Below are 14037 nucleotides of genomic sequence, written 5' to 3'. Positions count from 1 at the left end.
AAGAGAGACAGACAGGGGGAGAGAGGGAGAGCGGGGCTAGAGAGAAGAGACAGACACGGGGAGAGAGGGAGAGCGGGGCTAGAGAGAGACAGACAGGGGGATAGAGGGAGAGCTGGGGCTAGAGAGAGAGTATGAAGCATGAAAATTCACTGAAAGTCAAAAGGAGAAAGACAGAGTTAATGAGAGAAGGTTTGAGGATTAGAGGGCAGGAAAGAGAGCAAATGAGAGATGGAGAGATAGGAGGAGGAGAAATAGCATGGCAGAAAGGAGAACACATCTGATTGGTTCTGTTGGCAGTTGATGTTATTCTTCAATAACACAGACCCCAAAGAAAATCATGGGGGAGGAAAACAGCTTTATTCAAGGAGGACAAATCATGCTTGGAGGTTGATGGTAGATGTTCATGCTCCCCTGTCCTCAGTGGTTCTCTTCACAGAACAAAGAAACAGGATGTAGTTTTTTTACCCCCCCACCAAAGCCTGTGGCTGACCAATCAGAAGACCTTGCAGTCCATCGGGGTCAATGGCCAAATAACACGTATCAAATCAAATCAAATCAAGGTGTATTTGTAACGTGCACTGAATACAACAGGTGTTGCCTTTACAGTTAAATTCTCACCAACAGTGCAATCTTGAAGTAAAAAAATGTATAGATAAGAGATAACAATAGATAACAGTAGAAGACAATAGATAACAGTAGATAACAATAGATAACAGTAGATAACAATAGATAACAGTAGATAACAATAGATAACAATAGATAACAGTAGATGACAATAGATAACAGTAGATAACAATAGATAACAGTAGATAACAATAGATAACAGTAGATAGCAATAGATAACAATAGATAACAGTAGATGACAATAGATAACAGTAGATAACAATAGATAACAGTAGATAACAATAGGTAACAGTAGATAACAATAGATAACAATAGATAGCAGTATATAACAATAGATAACAGTAGATAACAATAAAGAAATAAAAAACAACAGTAAAAAGACAGTGAATAATAACAGTAGAGGCTTTATGCAGTAGTGAGGCAATATACAGTAGTGAGGCTTTATACAGTAGAGAGGCTACATACAGTAGAGAGGCTATATACAGTAGAGAGACTATATACAGTAGAGAGGCTATATACAGTAGAGAGGCTATATACAGTAGAGAGACTATATACAGTAGAGAGGCTATATACAGTAGAGAGGCTATATACAGTAGTGAGGACTATATACAGTAGATAGGCTATATACAGTAGAGAGGCTATATACAGGTGAGAGGCCATATACAGTAGAGAGGATATGTACAGTAGTGAGGCTGTATACAGTAGTGAATCTATATACAGTAGTGACGCTATATACAGTAGTGAGGCTATATACAGTAATGAGGCTATATACAGTAGAGAGGCTATATACAGTAGTGAGGCTATATACAGTAAATTGGAGCGGAAATGGCGCCACACCAAACTGGAAGTCTTCCGTCTAGCTTGGAAAGACAGTACCGTGCAGTACCGAAGAGCCCTTACTGCTGCTCGATCATCCTATTTTTCTAACTTAATTGAGGACAATAAGAACAATCCAAAATTCCTTTTTGATACGGTCGCAAAGCTAACTAAAAAGCAGCATTCCCCAAGAGAGGATGACTTTCACTTTAGCAGTGATAAATTCATGAACTTCTTTGAGGAAAAAATTATGATTATTAGAAAGCAAATTACAGACTCCTCTTTAAATCTGCGTATTCCTTCAAAGCTCAGTTGTCCTGAGTCTGCACAACTCTGCGTGGACCTAGGATCAAGAGAGACGCTCAAGTGTTTTAGTACTATATCTCTTGACACAATGATGAAAATAATCATGGCCTCTAAACCTTCAAGCTGCTTACTGGACCCTATTCCAACTAAACTACTGAAAGAGCTGCTTCCTGTGCTTGGCCCTCCTATGTTGAACATAATAAACGGCTCTCTATCCACCGGATGTGTACCAAACTCACTAAAAGTGGCAGTAATAAAGCCTCTCTTGAAAAAGCCAAACCTTGACCCAGAAAATATAAAAAACTATCGGCCTATATCGAATCTTCCATTCCTCTCAAAAATCTTAGAAAAGGCTGTTGCTCAGCAACTCACTGCCTTCCTGAAGACAAACAATGTATATGAAATGCTTCAGTCTGGTTTTAGACCCCATCATAGCACTGAGACGGCACTTGTGAAGGTGGTAAATGACATTTTAATGGCATCGGACCGAGGCTCTGCATCTGTCCTCGTGCTCCTAGACCTTAGTGCTGCTTTTGATACCATCGATCACCACATTCTTTTGGAGAGATTGGAAACCCAAATTGGTCTACACGGACAAGTTCTGGCCTGGTTTAGATCTTATCTGTCGGAAAGATATCAGTTTGTCTCTGTGGATGGTTTGTCCTCTGACAAATCAACTGTAAATTTCGGTGTTCCTCAAGGTTCCGTTTTAGGACCGCTGTTGTTTTCACTATATATTTTACCTCTTGGGGATGTTATTCGAAAACATAATGTTAACTTTCACTGCTATGCGGATGATACACAGCTGTACATTTCAATGAAACATGGTGAAGCCCCAAAATTGCCCTCGCTAGAAGCATGTGTTTCAGACATAAGGAAGTGGATGGCAGCAAACTTTCTACTTTTAAACTCGGATAAAACAGAGATGCTTGTTCTAGGTCCCAAGAAACAAAGAGATCTTCTGTTGAATCTGAAAATTAATCTTAATGGTTGTACAGTCTTCGCAAATAAAACTGTGAAGGACCTCGGCGTTACTCTGGACCCTGATCTCTCTTTTGAAGAACATATCAAGACCATTTCAAGGACAGCTTTTTTCCATCTACGTAACATTGCAAAAATCAGAAACTTTCTGTCCAAAAATGATGCAGAAAAATTAATCCATGCTTTTGTCACTTCTAGGTTAGACTACTGCAATGCTCTACTTTCCGGCTACCCGGATAAAGCACTAAATAAACTTCAGTTAGTGCTAAATACGGCTGCTAGAATCCTGACTAGAACCAAAAAATTTGATCATATTACTCCAGTGCTAGCCTCCTTACACTGGCTTCCTGTCAAAGCAAGGGCTGATTTCAAGGTTTTACTGCTAACCTACAAAGCATTGCATGGGCTTGCTCCTACCTATCTCTCTGATTTGGTCCTGCCGTACATACCTACACGTACGCTACGGTCACAAGACGCAGGCCTCCTAATTGTCCCTAGAATTTCTAAGCAAACAGCTGGAGGCAGGGCTTTCTCCTATAGAGCTCCATTTTTATGGAACGGTCTGCCTACCCATGTCAGAGACGCAAACTCGGTCTCAACCTTTAAGTCTTTACTGAAGACTCATCTCTTCAGTGGGTCATATGATTGAGTGTAGTCTGGCCCAGGAGTGGGAAGGTGAACGGAAAGGCTCTGGAGCAACGAACCACCCTTGCTGTCTCTGCCTGGCCGGTTCCCCTCTTTCCACTGGGATTCTCTGCCTCTAACCCTATTACAGGGGCTGAGTCACTGGCTTGCTGGGGCTCTCTCATGCCGTCCCTGGAGGGGGTGCGTCACCTGAGTGGGTTGATTCACTGATGTGGTCATCCTGTCTGGGTTGGCGCCCCGCCCTTGGGTTGTGCCGTGGCGGAGATCTTTGCGGGCTATACTCAGCTTTGTCTCAGGATGGTAAGTTGGTGGTTGGAGATATCCCTCCAGTGGTGTGGGGGCTGTGCTTTGGCAAAGTGGGTGGGGTTATATCCTTCCTGTTTGGCCCTGTCCGGGGGTGTCCTCGGGTGGGGCCACAGTGTCTCCTGACCCCTCCTGTCTCAGCCTCCAGTATTTATGCTGCAGTAGTTTATGTGTCGGGGGCTGGGGTCAGTTTGTTATATCTGGAGTACTTCTCCTGTCCAATTCGGTGTCCTGTGTGAATCTAAGTGTGCGTTCTCTAATTCTCTCCTTCTCTCTCTCGGAGGACCTGAGCCCTAGGACCATGCCCCAGGACTACCTGACATGATGACTCCTTGCTGTCCCCAGTCCACCTGGCCGTGCTGCTGCTCCAGTTTCAACTGACCTGAGCCCTAGGACCATGCCCCAGGACTACTTGACATGATGACTCCTTGCTGTCCCCAGTCCACCTGGCCGTGCTGCTGCTCCAGTTTCAACTGTTCTGCCTTATTATTATTCGACCATGCTGGTCATTTATGAACATTTGAACATCTTGGCCATGTTCTGTTATAATCTCTACCCGGCACAGCCAGAAGAGGACTGGCCACCCCACATAGCCTGGTTCCTCTCTAGGTTTCTTCCTAGGTTTTGGCTTTTCTAGGGAGTTTTTCCTAGCCACCGTGCTTCTACACCTGCATTGCTTGCTGTTTGGGGTTTTAGGCTGGGTTTCTGTACAGCACTTTGAGATATCAGCTGATGTACGAAGGGCTATATAAATAAATTTGATTTGATTTGATTTGATTAGAGGCTATATACAGTAGAGAGGCTATATACAGTAGAGAGGCTATATACAGTTGAGAGGCTATATACAGTAGAGAGGTTATATACAGTAGTGAGGCTATATAAAGTAGAGAGGCTTTATACAGAGTGAGGCTATATACAGTAGAGAGGCTTTATACAGTAGAGAATCTATATACAATAGAGAGTTATATACAGTAGAGAGGTTATATACAGTAGTGAGGCTATATAAAGTAGAGAGGCTTTATACAGAGTGAGGCTATATACAGTAGAGAGGCTTTATACAGTAGAGAAGCTATATACAGTAGTGAGGCTATATACAGTAGTGAGGCTATATACAGTAGAGAGGTTATATACAGTAGAGAGGCTATATACAGTAGAGAGGTTATATGTGGTAGAGAGGCTATATACAGTAGAGAGGCTATATACAGTAGAGAGGCTATATACCGTAAGAGAGGCTATATACAGTAGAGAGCCTATATACAGTAGTGAGGCTATATGGAGTAGTGAGGATATATAGAGTAGTGAGGCTATAAACAGTAGTGAGGCTATAAACAGTAGCGAGGCTATATACAGTAGAGAAGCTATATACAGTAGAGAGGCTATATACAGTAGAGAGGTTATATACAGTAGGAGGTTATATACAGTAGAGAGGCTATATACAGTAGAGAGGTTATATACAGTAGAGAGGCTATATACAGTAGAGAGGCTATATATAGTAGTGAGACTATATACAGTAGAGAGACTATATACAGTAGAGAGGCTATATACAGTAGAGAGACTATATACAGTAGAGAGGCTATATACAGTAGTGAGGCTATACACAGTGGAGAGGCTATATACAGTAGTCAGGCTATATACAGTAGAGAGGCTATATACAGTAGTGAGACTATGTACAGTAGAGAGGCTATATACAGTAGTGAGACTATATACAGCAGAGAGACTATATACAGTAGTGAGGCTATATACAGTAGTGAAGCTATATACAGTAGTGAGGCTATATACAGTAGAGAGGTTATACAGTAGAGAGGCTATATACAGTAGAGAGGCTATATACAGTAGAGAGGCTAAATACAGTAGAGAGGCTATATAGAGTTGTGTGGCTATAAACAGTAGTGAGGCTATATACAGTAGAGAGGCTATATACAGTAGCGAGGCTATATACAGTAGCGAGGCTATATACAGTATAGAGGCTATATACAGTAGAGAGGCTACTCACTCTCTCGTCTCTCTATGCTCTCACCCTGAGGACGACCCTGCTAAGTATCTGACAGCAAGCGAGAGAGCAAGTGATGGATGGAGACAGATAGGGAGAGATACAGAGAGATATACAGAGAGAGTAAGAGATGGATGGAGACAGAGAGGGAGAGAGATACAGAGAGAGAAAGAGATGGATGGAGACAGAGGGAGAGAGATACATAGAGGAAGAGATGGATGGAGACAGAGGGAGAGAGATACAGAGAGGAAGAGATGGATGGAGACAGAGGGAGAGAGACACAGAGAGGAAGAGATGGAGACAGAGGGCGAGAGATACAGAGAGGAAGAGATGGAGACAGAGGGGCGAGAGATATGGAGAAGGAAACAGTGAGAGGAGTTGAAGTCCTGCTGATGGCACACTGTCACTCTTTAGACAACCATGCTAAACACCTGACAAGACAATGATGGAGGGAGGTAGAGATGGAGGGATCTGGACGGAGAAAGAGATGGAGGAAAATGGATGGAGAGAGAGATGGAGGGAAATGGATGGAGAGAGAGATGGAGGGAAATGGATGGAGAGAGAGATGGAGGGAAATGGATGGAGAGAGAGATGGAGGGAAATGGATGGAGAGAGATGGAGGGAAATGGATGAGAGAGAGATGGAGGAAATGGATGGAGAGAGAGATGGAGGGAAATGGATGGAGAGAGAGATGGAGGGAAATGGATGGAGAGAGAGATGGAGGGAAATGGATGGAGAGAGAGATGGAGGGAAATGGATGGAGAGAGAGATGGAGGGAAATGGATGGAGAGAGAGATGGAGGGAAATGGATGGAGAGAGAGATGGAGGGAAATGGATGGAGAGAGAGATGGGAGGGAAATGGATGGAGAGAGAGATGGAGGGAAATGGATGGAGAGAGAGATGGAGGGAAATGGATGGAGAGAGAGATGGGGGAAATGGATGGAGAGAGAGATGGATGGAAATGGATGGAGAGAGAGATGGAGGAAATGGATGGAGAGAGAGATGGAGGGAAATGGATGGAGAGAGAGATGGAGGGAAATGGATGGAGAGAGAGATGGAGGGAAATGGATGGAGAGAGATGGAGGGGAAATGGATGGAGAGAGAGATGGAGGGAAATGGATGGAGAGAGAGATGGAGGGAAATGGATGGAGAGAGATGGAGGGAAATGGATGGAGAGAGAGAGAGATGGAGGGAAATGGATGGAGAGAGAGATGGGGGGAAATGGATGGGAGAGAGATGGATGGAAATGGATGGAGAGAGAGATGGAGGAAATGGATGGAGAGAGAGATGGAGGGAAATGGATGGAGAGAGAGATGGAGGGAAATGGATGGAGAGAGAGATGGAGGGAAATGGATGGAGAGAGAGATGGAGGGAAATGGATGGAGAGAGAGATGGAGGGAAATGGATGGAGAGAGAGATGGAGGGAAAAGGTACATGCACAGAGCAGACACCTTGCACAACTGCACGCATGCACAGTGGTAGTCACACTGACTATCCTGATGTGGATGTTTTTGAGGATGATAAAGATGATGATGATGATGGTGTTTCTACCTCCTATATAAGAGGGCATTTACAAAGCCACACACACACACAGGACCACGCTAATGTTGACAGTGTATGTGTTTGTTGGACTTACACTGCCATCTTCAGGCCATTAGTTGAACATGTCCTCACTTCTAATATTAAAGCTGGTTGTACTATTACAGGTTTTGACAGTTGCTTTACACATGATTTCTGAAAAGATGGTTCCTTCTCTCTAGACTTTACACAGAAAACCCCAAAACACACATGCTTTGGGGGGATAAAATGTATTTCTTTCTCAAAACATTGTATTTTCATCCAGATTTCAGGATGAACAGTAACGAACAAAAACAAACGTATCAACATCAACAAGCAGTGTATCAACATCACAAGCAGTGTTCTCTCTGGCGAAACATCGAGTGGCGTCTGGAGTGGCGTATCCAGCGTGGCACGCCCCCTCGTCTACGTGCCACAGGCCTCCTCCATCTCCTGGGGAAGGGTATGCATCGGTGGGGTTGGTGATGCATATATCTACCAACTCCATGCCAGAAATAACTCTTCTATTGGGTTTAGAAATGAAGAATATGGTGGCAGGTTGAGCGTCAAAACATTTGATGTTGCCACCACGCTGTCCAGGGACAGTGACGATGGTAGCTGTGTCCTATGCATTTCTTCCCAGGCTTCTTGTTTTGGTTAAGGCCGACCTCATCCAACGTAGACTAAATCATGATGCTCTGCAGCAGCATCTACTTCCGTAACTCTCTGAAATAGACAAGACAAAACATTATTGTATGACAGTATGAATAGACATAGAGCCGTCAATATGTAGCGCAATGCACTGGATTACAGTACCAATGAATAGTATAGCTTACTTGTCTCGTTTTCATAGCGCAGTTGTTTCACTCTGTCCAGAATTTGCCTCAAATGGCACTCTGTAGAGCTGCTTCTTTCACTAATCTGATGGCGTTTCCAGGAGACGGCCTAGTGAGGATAAGCCCACCCTGTTTATGTTACTGAACGTTGTGTTGTCAGCGATAATGTGGTGTTGCAGTTGTCGTAAATGTTTGCTGTTGTTGTTTGAAATGACCATATTCACTATGTGTTGTTCCTGCTCTGCATGAACATCGGTTTTCTTCCACCATTGAAGGGTCGTCTAGCAATTCTGAAAAAGCATGATGTGAATTGATAGGGTGCAGGATTTCTTTCAGTATGAAATGTCACTGTAGTACAGTACGTCCAGTAGCGTGGTATAGAGGGTAGGTTTACTTACATGTCTTATTTAGTAATTCAGATGACACTTGCTGCAGTGCAGCAGCTCAGGTCAGGCTGGACCCTCTACCCCAGCCTCCCTGAAACTCAAACCCACGGTTGACCAAAGTGGCCAGGATCTCATCTGTGATTGTTCTCCTTCCTCCTCTTCCTCGTCCTCCTCGTCCGCGTTGTCCCCTTCGTCCTCCTTTCCCTCCTCGTCTTCCTCGTCCTTGTCCTCCTCCTCCACCTTGCCCCTCACCCTCGTCTCCCTTTACTCAATACCTGTGATATCTATGTGTCATGACATAGATCAATCATCAATACCTGTGATATCTTATCTGTCATGACATAGATCAATCATCAATACCTCTGATATCTTATGTGTCATGACATATATCAATCATCAATACCTGTGATATCTTATCTGTCATGACATATATCAATCATCAATACCTGTGATATCTTATCTGTCATGACATGAATCCATCATCAATAGATGTGAAATCGTATCTGTCATTACATAGATCAATCAGAGGAGGAATGTTCTCTATCTGCGTCATCCTAAACCTGAGACAGAATACATTCAGGATGTGATCCTGGTTTGGTGTGATATCCAGCTCAGGTTCAGAACTTGATAGTGGGTGTTTTCTGTCCCAATGCAGCGTGAAGATAACTGGGGAAGGAAGGATGTCTGTCTGCCTCTGACCCTGGCTGCTGAATGATAAGAGATGGACACCATGTCTATCACTCTGTGGGGATCTAAACCTGACCGGTAGAAAGATACATACGTACGTGTGCTAACACACACACACACACACACACACACACACACACACACACACACACACACACACACACACACACATATGCACGCCTACACACATACACGCATGCACGCTAACAAACACACACGCATGCACACTAACACGCACACACACACACACGCACACACACTAACACACAGTTTTATCTACAAAAACTCTAAAATCATCATCATCACTGTTGTTGTCTTGGTGATCATCATCATCACTGTTGTTGTCTTGGTGATCATCATCTCATCAACACTGTTGTTGTCTTGGTGATCATCATCATCATCACAACTGTTGTTGCCTTGGTGATCAACAGCATCAACATCATCATCACAGTTGTTGTCTTGGTAATCATCATCATCCTCACTGTTGTTGTCTTGGTCATCATCATCATCCTCATCATCAATGTTGTCTTGGTGATCACCATCATCATCATCACCATTATCATCACTGTTGTTGTCTTGGTCATCATCATCACTGTTGTCTTGGTGATCATCATCATAACTGTTGCCTTGGTGATCATCAGCATCATCATAACTGTTGCCTTGGTGATCATCAGCATCAACATCATCATCACCGTTGTTGTCTTGGTGGTCGGCATCATCATCACTGTTGCTGTCTTGATCATCATCATCACTGTTGTTGTCTTGGTGGTGATCGTCATCATCATGATCACACTGTTGTTGTGTTGATCATCATCATCATCATCAATGTTGTTGTCTTGGTGGTCATCATCAACATCACCACTGTTATCTTGGTGATGATCATCACTGTTGTTGTCTTGGTGATCATCATCATCTTCACAACTGTTGTCTTGGTGATCATCAGCATCATCATCATCATCATCATCACAGTTGTCTTGGTGATCATCATCATCGCTGTGTTGCTGTCTTGGTGATCATCATCATCATCACTGTTGTCTTGGTGATCGTCATCATCATGATCACACTTGTTGTCTTGGTGATCATCATCACTGTTTTGTGTTGATGATCATCATCATCACTGTTGTTGTCTTGGTGGTGATCATCATCAACATGACCACTGTTGTTGCCTTGGGGATCATCAGCATCAACATCATCATCATCACCGTTGTTGTCTTGGTGGTCGGCATCATCATCATCACAGTTGTTGTCTTGGTGATCATCATCATCATCATCACTGTTGCTGTCTTGATCATCATCACTGTTGTTGTCTTGGTGGTGATCGTCATCATCATGATCACACTTGTTGTCTTGGTGATCATCACTGTTGTTGTGTTGATCATCATCATCAATGTTGTTGTCTTGGTGGTGATCATCATCAACATCACCACTGTTATCTTGGTGATGATCATCACTGTTGTTGTCTTGGTGATCATCATCATCATCTTCACAACTGTTGTCTTGGTGATCATCAGCATCATCATCATCATCAGTTGTTGTCTTGGTGATCATCATCATCGCTGTTGCTGTCTTGGTGATCATCATCATCATCATCACTGTTGTCTTGGTGATCATCATCATCATGATCACACTTGTCTTAGTGATCATCATCACTGTTTTTGTGTTGATGATCATCATCATCACTGTTGTTGTCTTGGTGGTGATCATCATCAACATGACCACTGTTGTTATCTTGGTGATCATCATCATCACTGTTGTTGTCTTGGTGATCATCATCATCATCATAACTGTTGTTGCCTTGGTGATCATCAGCATCAACATCATCACTGTTGTTGTCTTGGTGGTCGGCATCATCATCATCACTCTTGTTGTCTTGGTGATCATCATCACCAATATCACTGTTATTCACTTGAAGTCATCATCATCATCACAACTGATGTTGTCTTGGTGATTATCATCATCATCAATATCACTGCTGGTGTCTTGGTGATCATCATCATCATCATCACTTTTGCTGTCTTGGTGATCATCACTGTTGTCTTGGTAATCATCATCATCATCGTTGTTGTGTTGATGATCATAATCATCATCACTGTTGTTGTCTTTGTAATCATCATCACAACTGGTGTTGTCTTGGTGATCATCATCATCACAACCGTTGTTGTCTTGGTGGTCGGCATCATCATTATCACGCTTGTTGTCTTGGTGATCATCAACATCACTGGTGTTGTCTTGGGGATCATCATCATCATCATCACCACTGTTGTTGTCTAGGTGATCATCATCATCATTATCATCACCACTGGTGTTGTATTGGTGATCATCATCATCATCATCATCATCATCATCATCACCACAGTTGTTGTCTTGGTGATCGTCATCATCATCAACATCATCATTCATCATCATCATCACTGCTGTTGTCTTGGTGATCGTCATCATCATGACCACTGTTGTTTTCTTGGTGATCATCATCACACTTGCTGTCTTGCTGATCATCATCATCATCATCATCATCATCATCACTGTTGTTGTCTTGGTAATCATCATCATCACCGCTGTCTTGTTGTATTGTTGATCATCATCATCATCATCATCACCGCTCTCGGTCATCATCACCACTGTTGTTGTCTAGGTGATCATCATCATCATCATCATCACCACTGGTGTTGTCTTGGTGATCATCATCATCATCATCATCATCACCACCACAGTTGTTGTCTTGGTGATAATCATCATCATCACTGTTGCTGTCTTGGTGATCATCATCATCATCACTGTTGTTGTCTTGGTGATCATCATCATCAACATCATCATCACAGTTGTTGTCTTGGTAATCATCATCATCACTGTTGTTGTCTTGTTGTATTGGTGATCATCATCATCACCATCATCACTGCTCTCTTGGTGATCGTCATCATCACCACTGTTGTTGTCTATGTGATCATCAGCATCATCATCATCACCACTGGTGTTGTATTGGTGATCGTCATCATCATCATCACTGTCGTTGTCTTGGTGATCATCATCAAACTTGCTGTCTTGGTGATCATCATCATCATCACTGTTGTTGTCTTGGTGGTGGCATCATCATCATCATCACACTTGTTGTCTTGGTGATCATCATCACTGTTGTTGTGTTGATCATCATCACTGTTGTTGTCTTGGTGGTGATCATCATCAACATCACCACTGTTGTTATCTTGGTGATCATCATCACTGTTGTTGTCTTGGTGATCATAAAGTCATCATCATCATCATCATCACAGTTGTCGTCTTGGTGATCATCATCATCATCACACTTGTCTTGGTGATCGTCATCATCATGATCACACTTGTTGTCTTGGTGATCATCATCACTGTTGTTGTCTTGGTGGTGATCATCATCAACATCACCACTGTTGTTATCTTGGTGATCATCATCATCATCACTGTTGTTGTCTTGGTGATCATCATCATCATCATAATGGTTGTTGCATTGGTGATCATCAGCATCAACATCATCATCACTGTTGTTGTCTTGGTGGTCGGCATCATCATCATCACAACTAATGTTGTCTTGGTGATTATCATCATCATCAATATCACTGCTGGTGTCTTGGTGATCATCATCATCATCATCATCATCACTTTTGCTGTCTTGTTGATCATCATCATCATTGTTGTTGTCTTGGTAATCATCATCATCATTGTTGTGTTGATGATCATAATCATCATCACTGTTGTTGTCTTGGTAATCATCATCATCATCATCATCACAACTGGTGTTGTCTTGGTGATCATCATCATCATCACACTGGTGTTGTCTTGGTGATTATCATCATCATCAATATCACTGCTGGTGTCTTGGTGATCATCATCATCATCACCACTGTTGTTGTCTTGGTGATCATCATCATCACTGTTGTTGTCTTTGTGATCATCATCATCATCACCACTGGTGTTGTCTTGGTGATCATCATCATCACAACTGGTGTTGTCTTGGTGATTATCATCATCATCATCACCACTGTTGTTGTCTTGATGATCATCATCATCACTGTTGTTGTCTTTGTGATCATCATCATCACCACTGGTGTTGTCTTGGTGGTCGGCATCATCATTATCACACTTGTTGTCTTGGTGATCATCATCACTGGTATTGTCTTGGGGATCATCATCACCATCACCACTGTTGTTGTCTAGGTGATCATCATCATCACTGTTGCTGTCTTGGTGATCATCATTCATCACTGTTGTTGTCTTGGTGACCATCATCATCATCATCATCATCCATCATCATCATCAATGTTGTTGTCTTGATGATCGTCATCATCTTGATCACTGTTGTTGTCTTGGTGATCATCATCACACTTGCTGTCTTGGTGATCATCATCATCATCATCATCTGTTGTTGTCTTGGTGGTCGGCATCATCATCATCACACTTGTTGTCTTGGTGATCATCATCATCATCAATATCACTGTTGTTGTCTTGGTGATCATTATCATCACTGTTGTTGTCTTTGTGATCATCATCTGTCAGGACCGGTTTCGAACCTGGGTCTCCGGGTGAGAAACAGTCATAACCAACTGGGCACGAATAGTCAGCAGAACCCAGAAGATGAGGCAGACACAGCAGTACTTAAGACGGTGAATTTAATAAAGAAAAAATCCTTAAATACAAAAATGGAAAATCCAAAAGGTGGTAGGAAAAAACACAAAAAGACCTCAAAGAAACTCACCAAAAATAAAAAAAACAAAAACAGAATACCACAAGAACGTCACCCCGGAATCGACAAGAGCACACAGAACACTAGGGCAGGGTGCTAACATACAAACACAGAGCACAGAACAGAGGAAACAAAGGGTTTAAATACAATCAGGGAAAACAGAGACAAATGGTGCAAATAATAATGGGAATCAAGGGA

General features: G+C 42.7%; 1 protein-coding gene across 1 annotated transcript; it reads right to left on the bottom strand.

Annotated features, from left to right (window-relative positions):
• Positions 1–11033: 11033 nt before the first annotated feature.
• On the bottom strand, positions 11034–13509 carry LOC135537004 (prostatic spermine-binding protein-like). Its single transcript, XM_064963214.1, has 5 exons — positions 13380–13509; positions 11732–11957; positions 11625–11653; positions 11369–11527; positions 11034–11197 (listed from the first exon to the last, which is right to left on the bottom strand). The coding sequence occupies exons 1-5, from the start codon at positions 13507–13509 to the stop codon at positions 11034–11036; spliced, it is 708 nt and encodes a 235-aa protein (XP_064819286.1).
• Between the last annotated feature and the right edge of the window lie 528 nt (positions 13510–14037).

The sequence above is a fragment of the Oncorhynchus masou genome, unplaced genomic scaffold (assembly GCF_036934945.1).
Source record: "Oncorhynchus masou masou isolate Uvic2021 unplaced genomic scaffold, UVic_Omas_1.1 unplaced_scaffold_6955, whole genome shotgun sequence".
In the NCBI taxonomy this organism is placed as follows: domain Eukaryota; kingdom Metazoa; phylum Chordata; class Actinopteri; order Salmoniformes; family Salmonidae; genus Oncorhynchus; species Oncorhynchus masou.
This window is presented reverse-complemented; position numbering and strand designations above follow the sequence as displayed.

Bases quoted from the DNA above. Each gene is read 5' to 3' on its own strand.
- LOC135537004 (XM_064963214.1), bottom strand. From the start codon at position 13,509: ATGATGATGATGATCACCAAGACAGCAAGTGTGATGATGATCACCAAG. The intron at 11,654-11,731 runs GCGGTGATGATG...AGACAACAACAG, and splicing joins AGTGGTGATGATGACCGAGA to TGATGATGATGATGATGATG. The intron at 11,198-11,368 runs ATCCCCAAGACA...ATGATCATCAAC, and splicing joins TGGTGATGATGATGATGATG to ACAACAACGATGATGATGAT.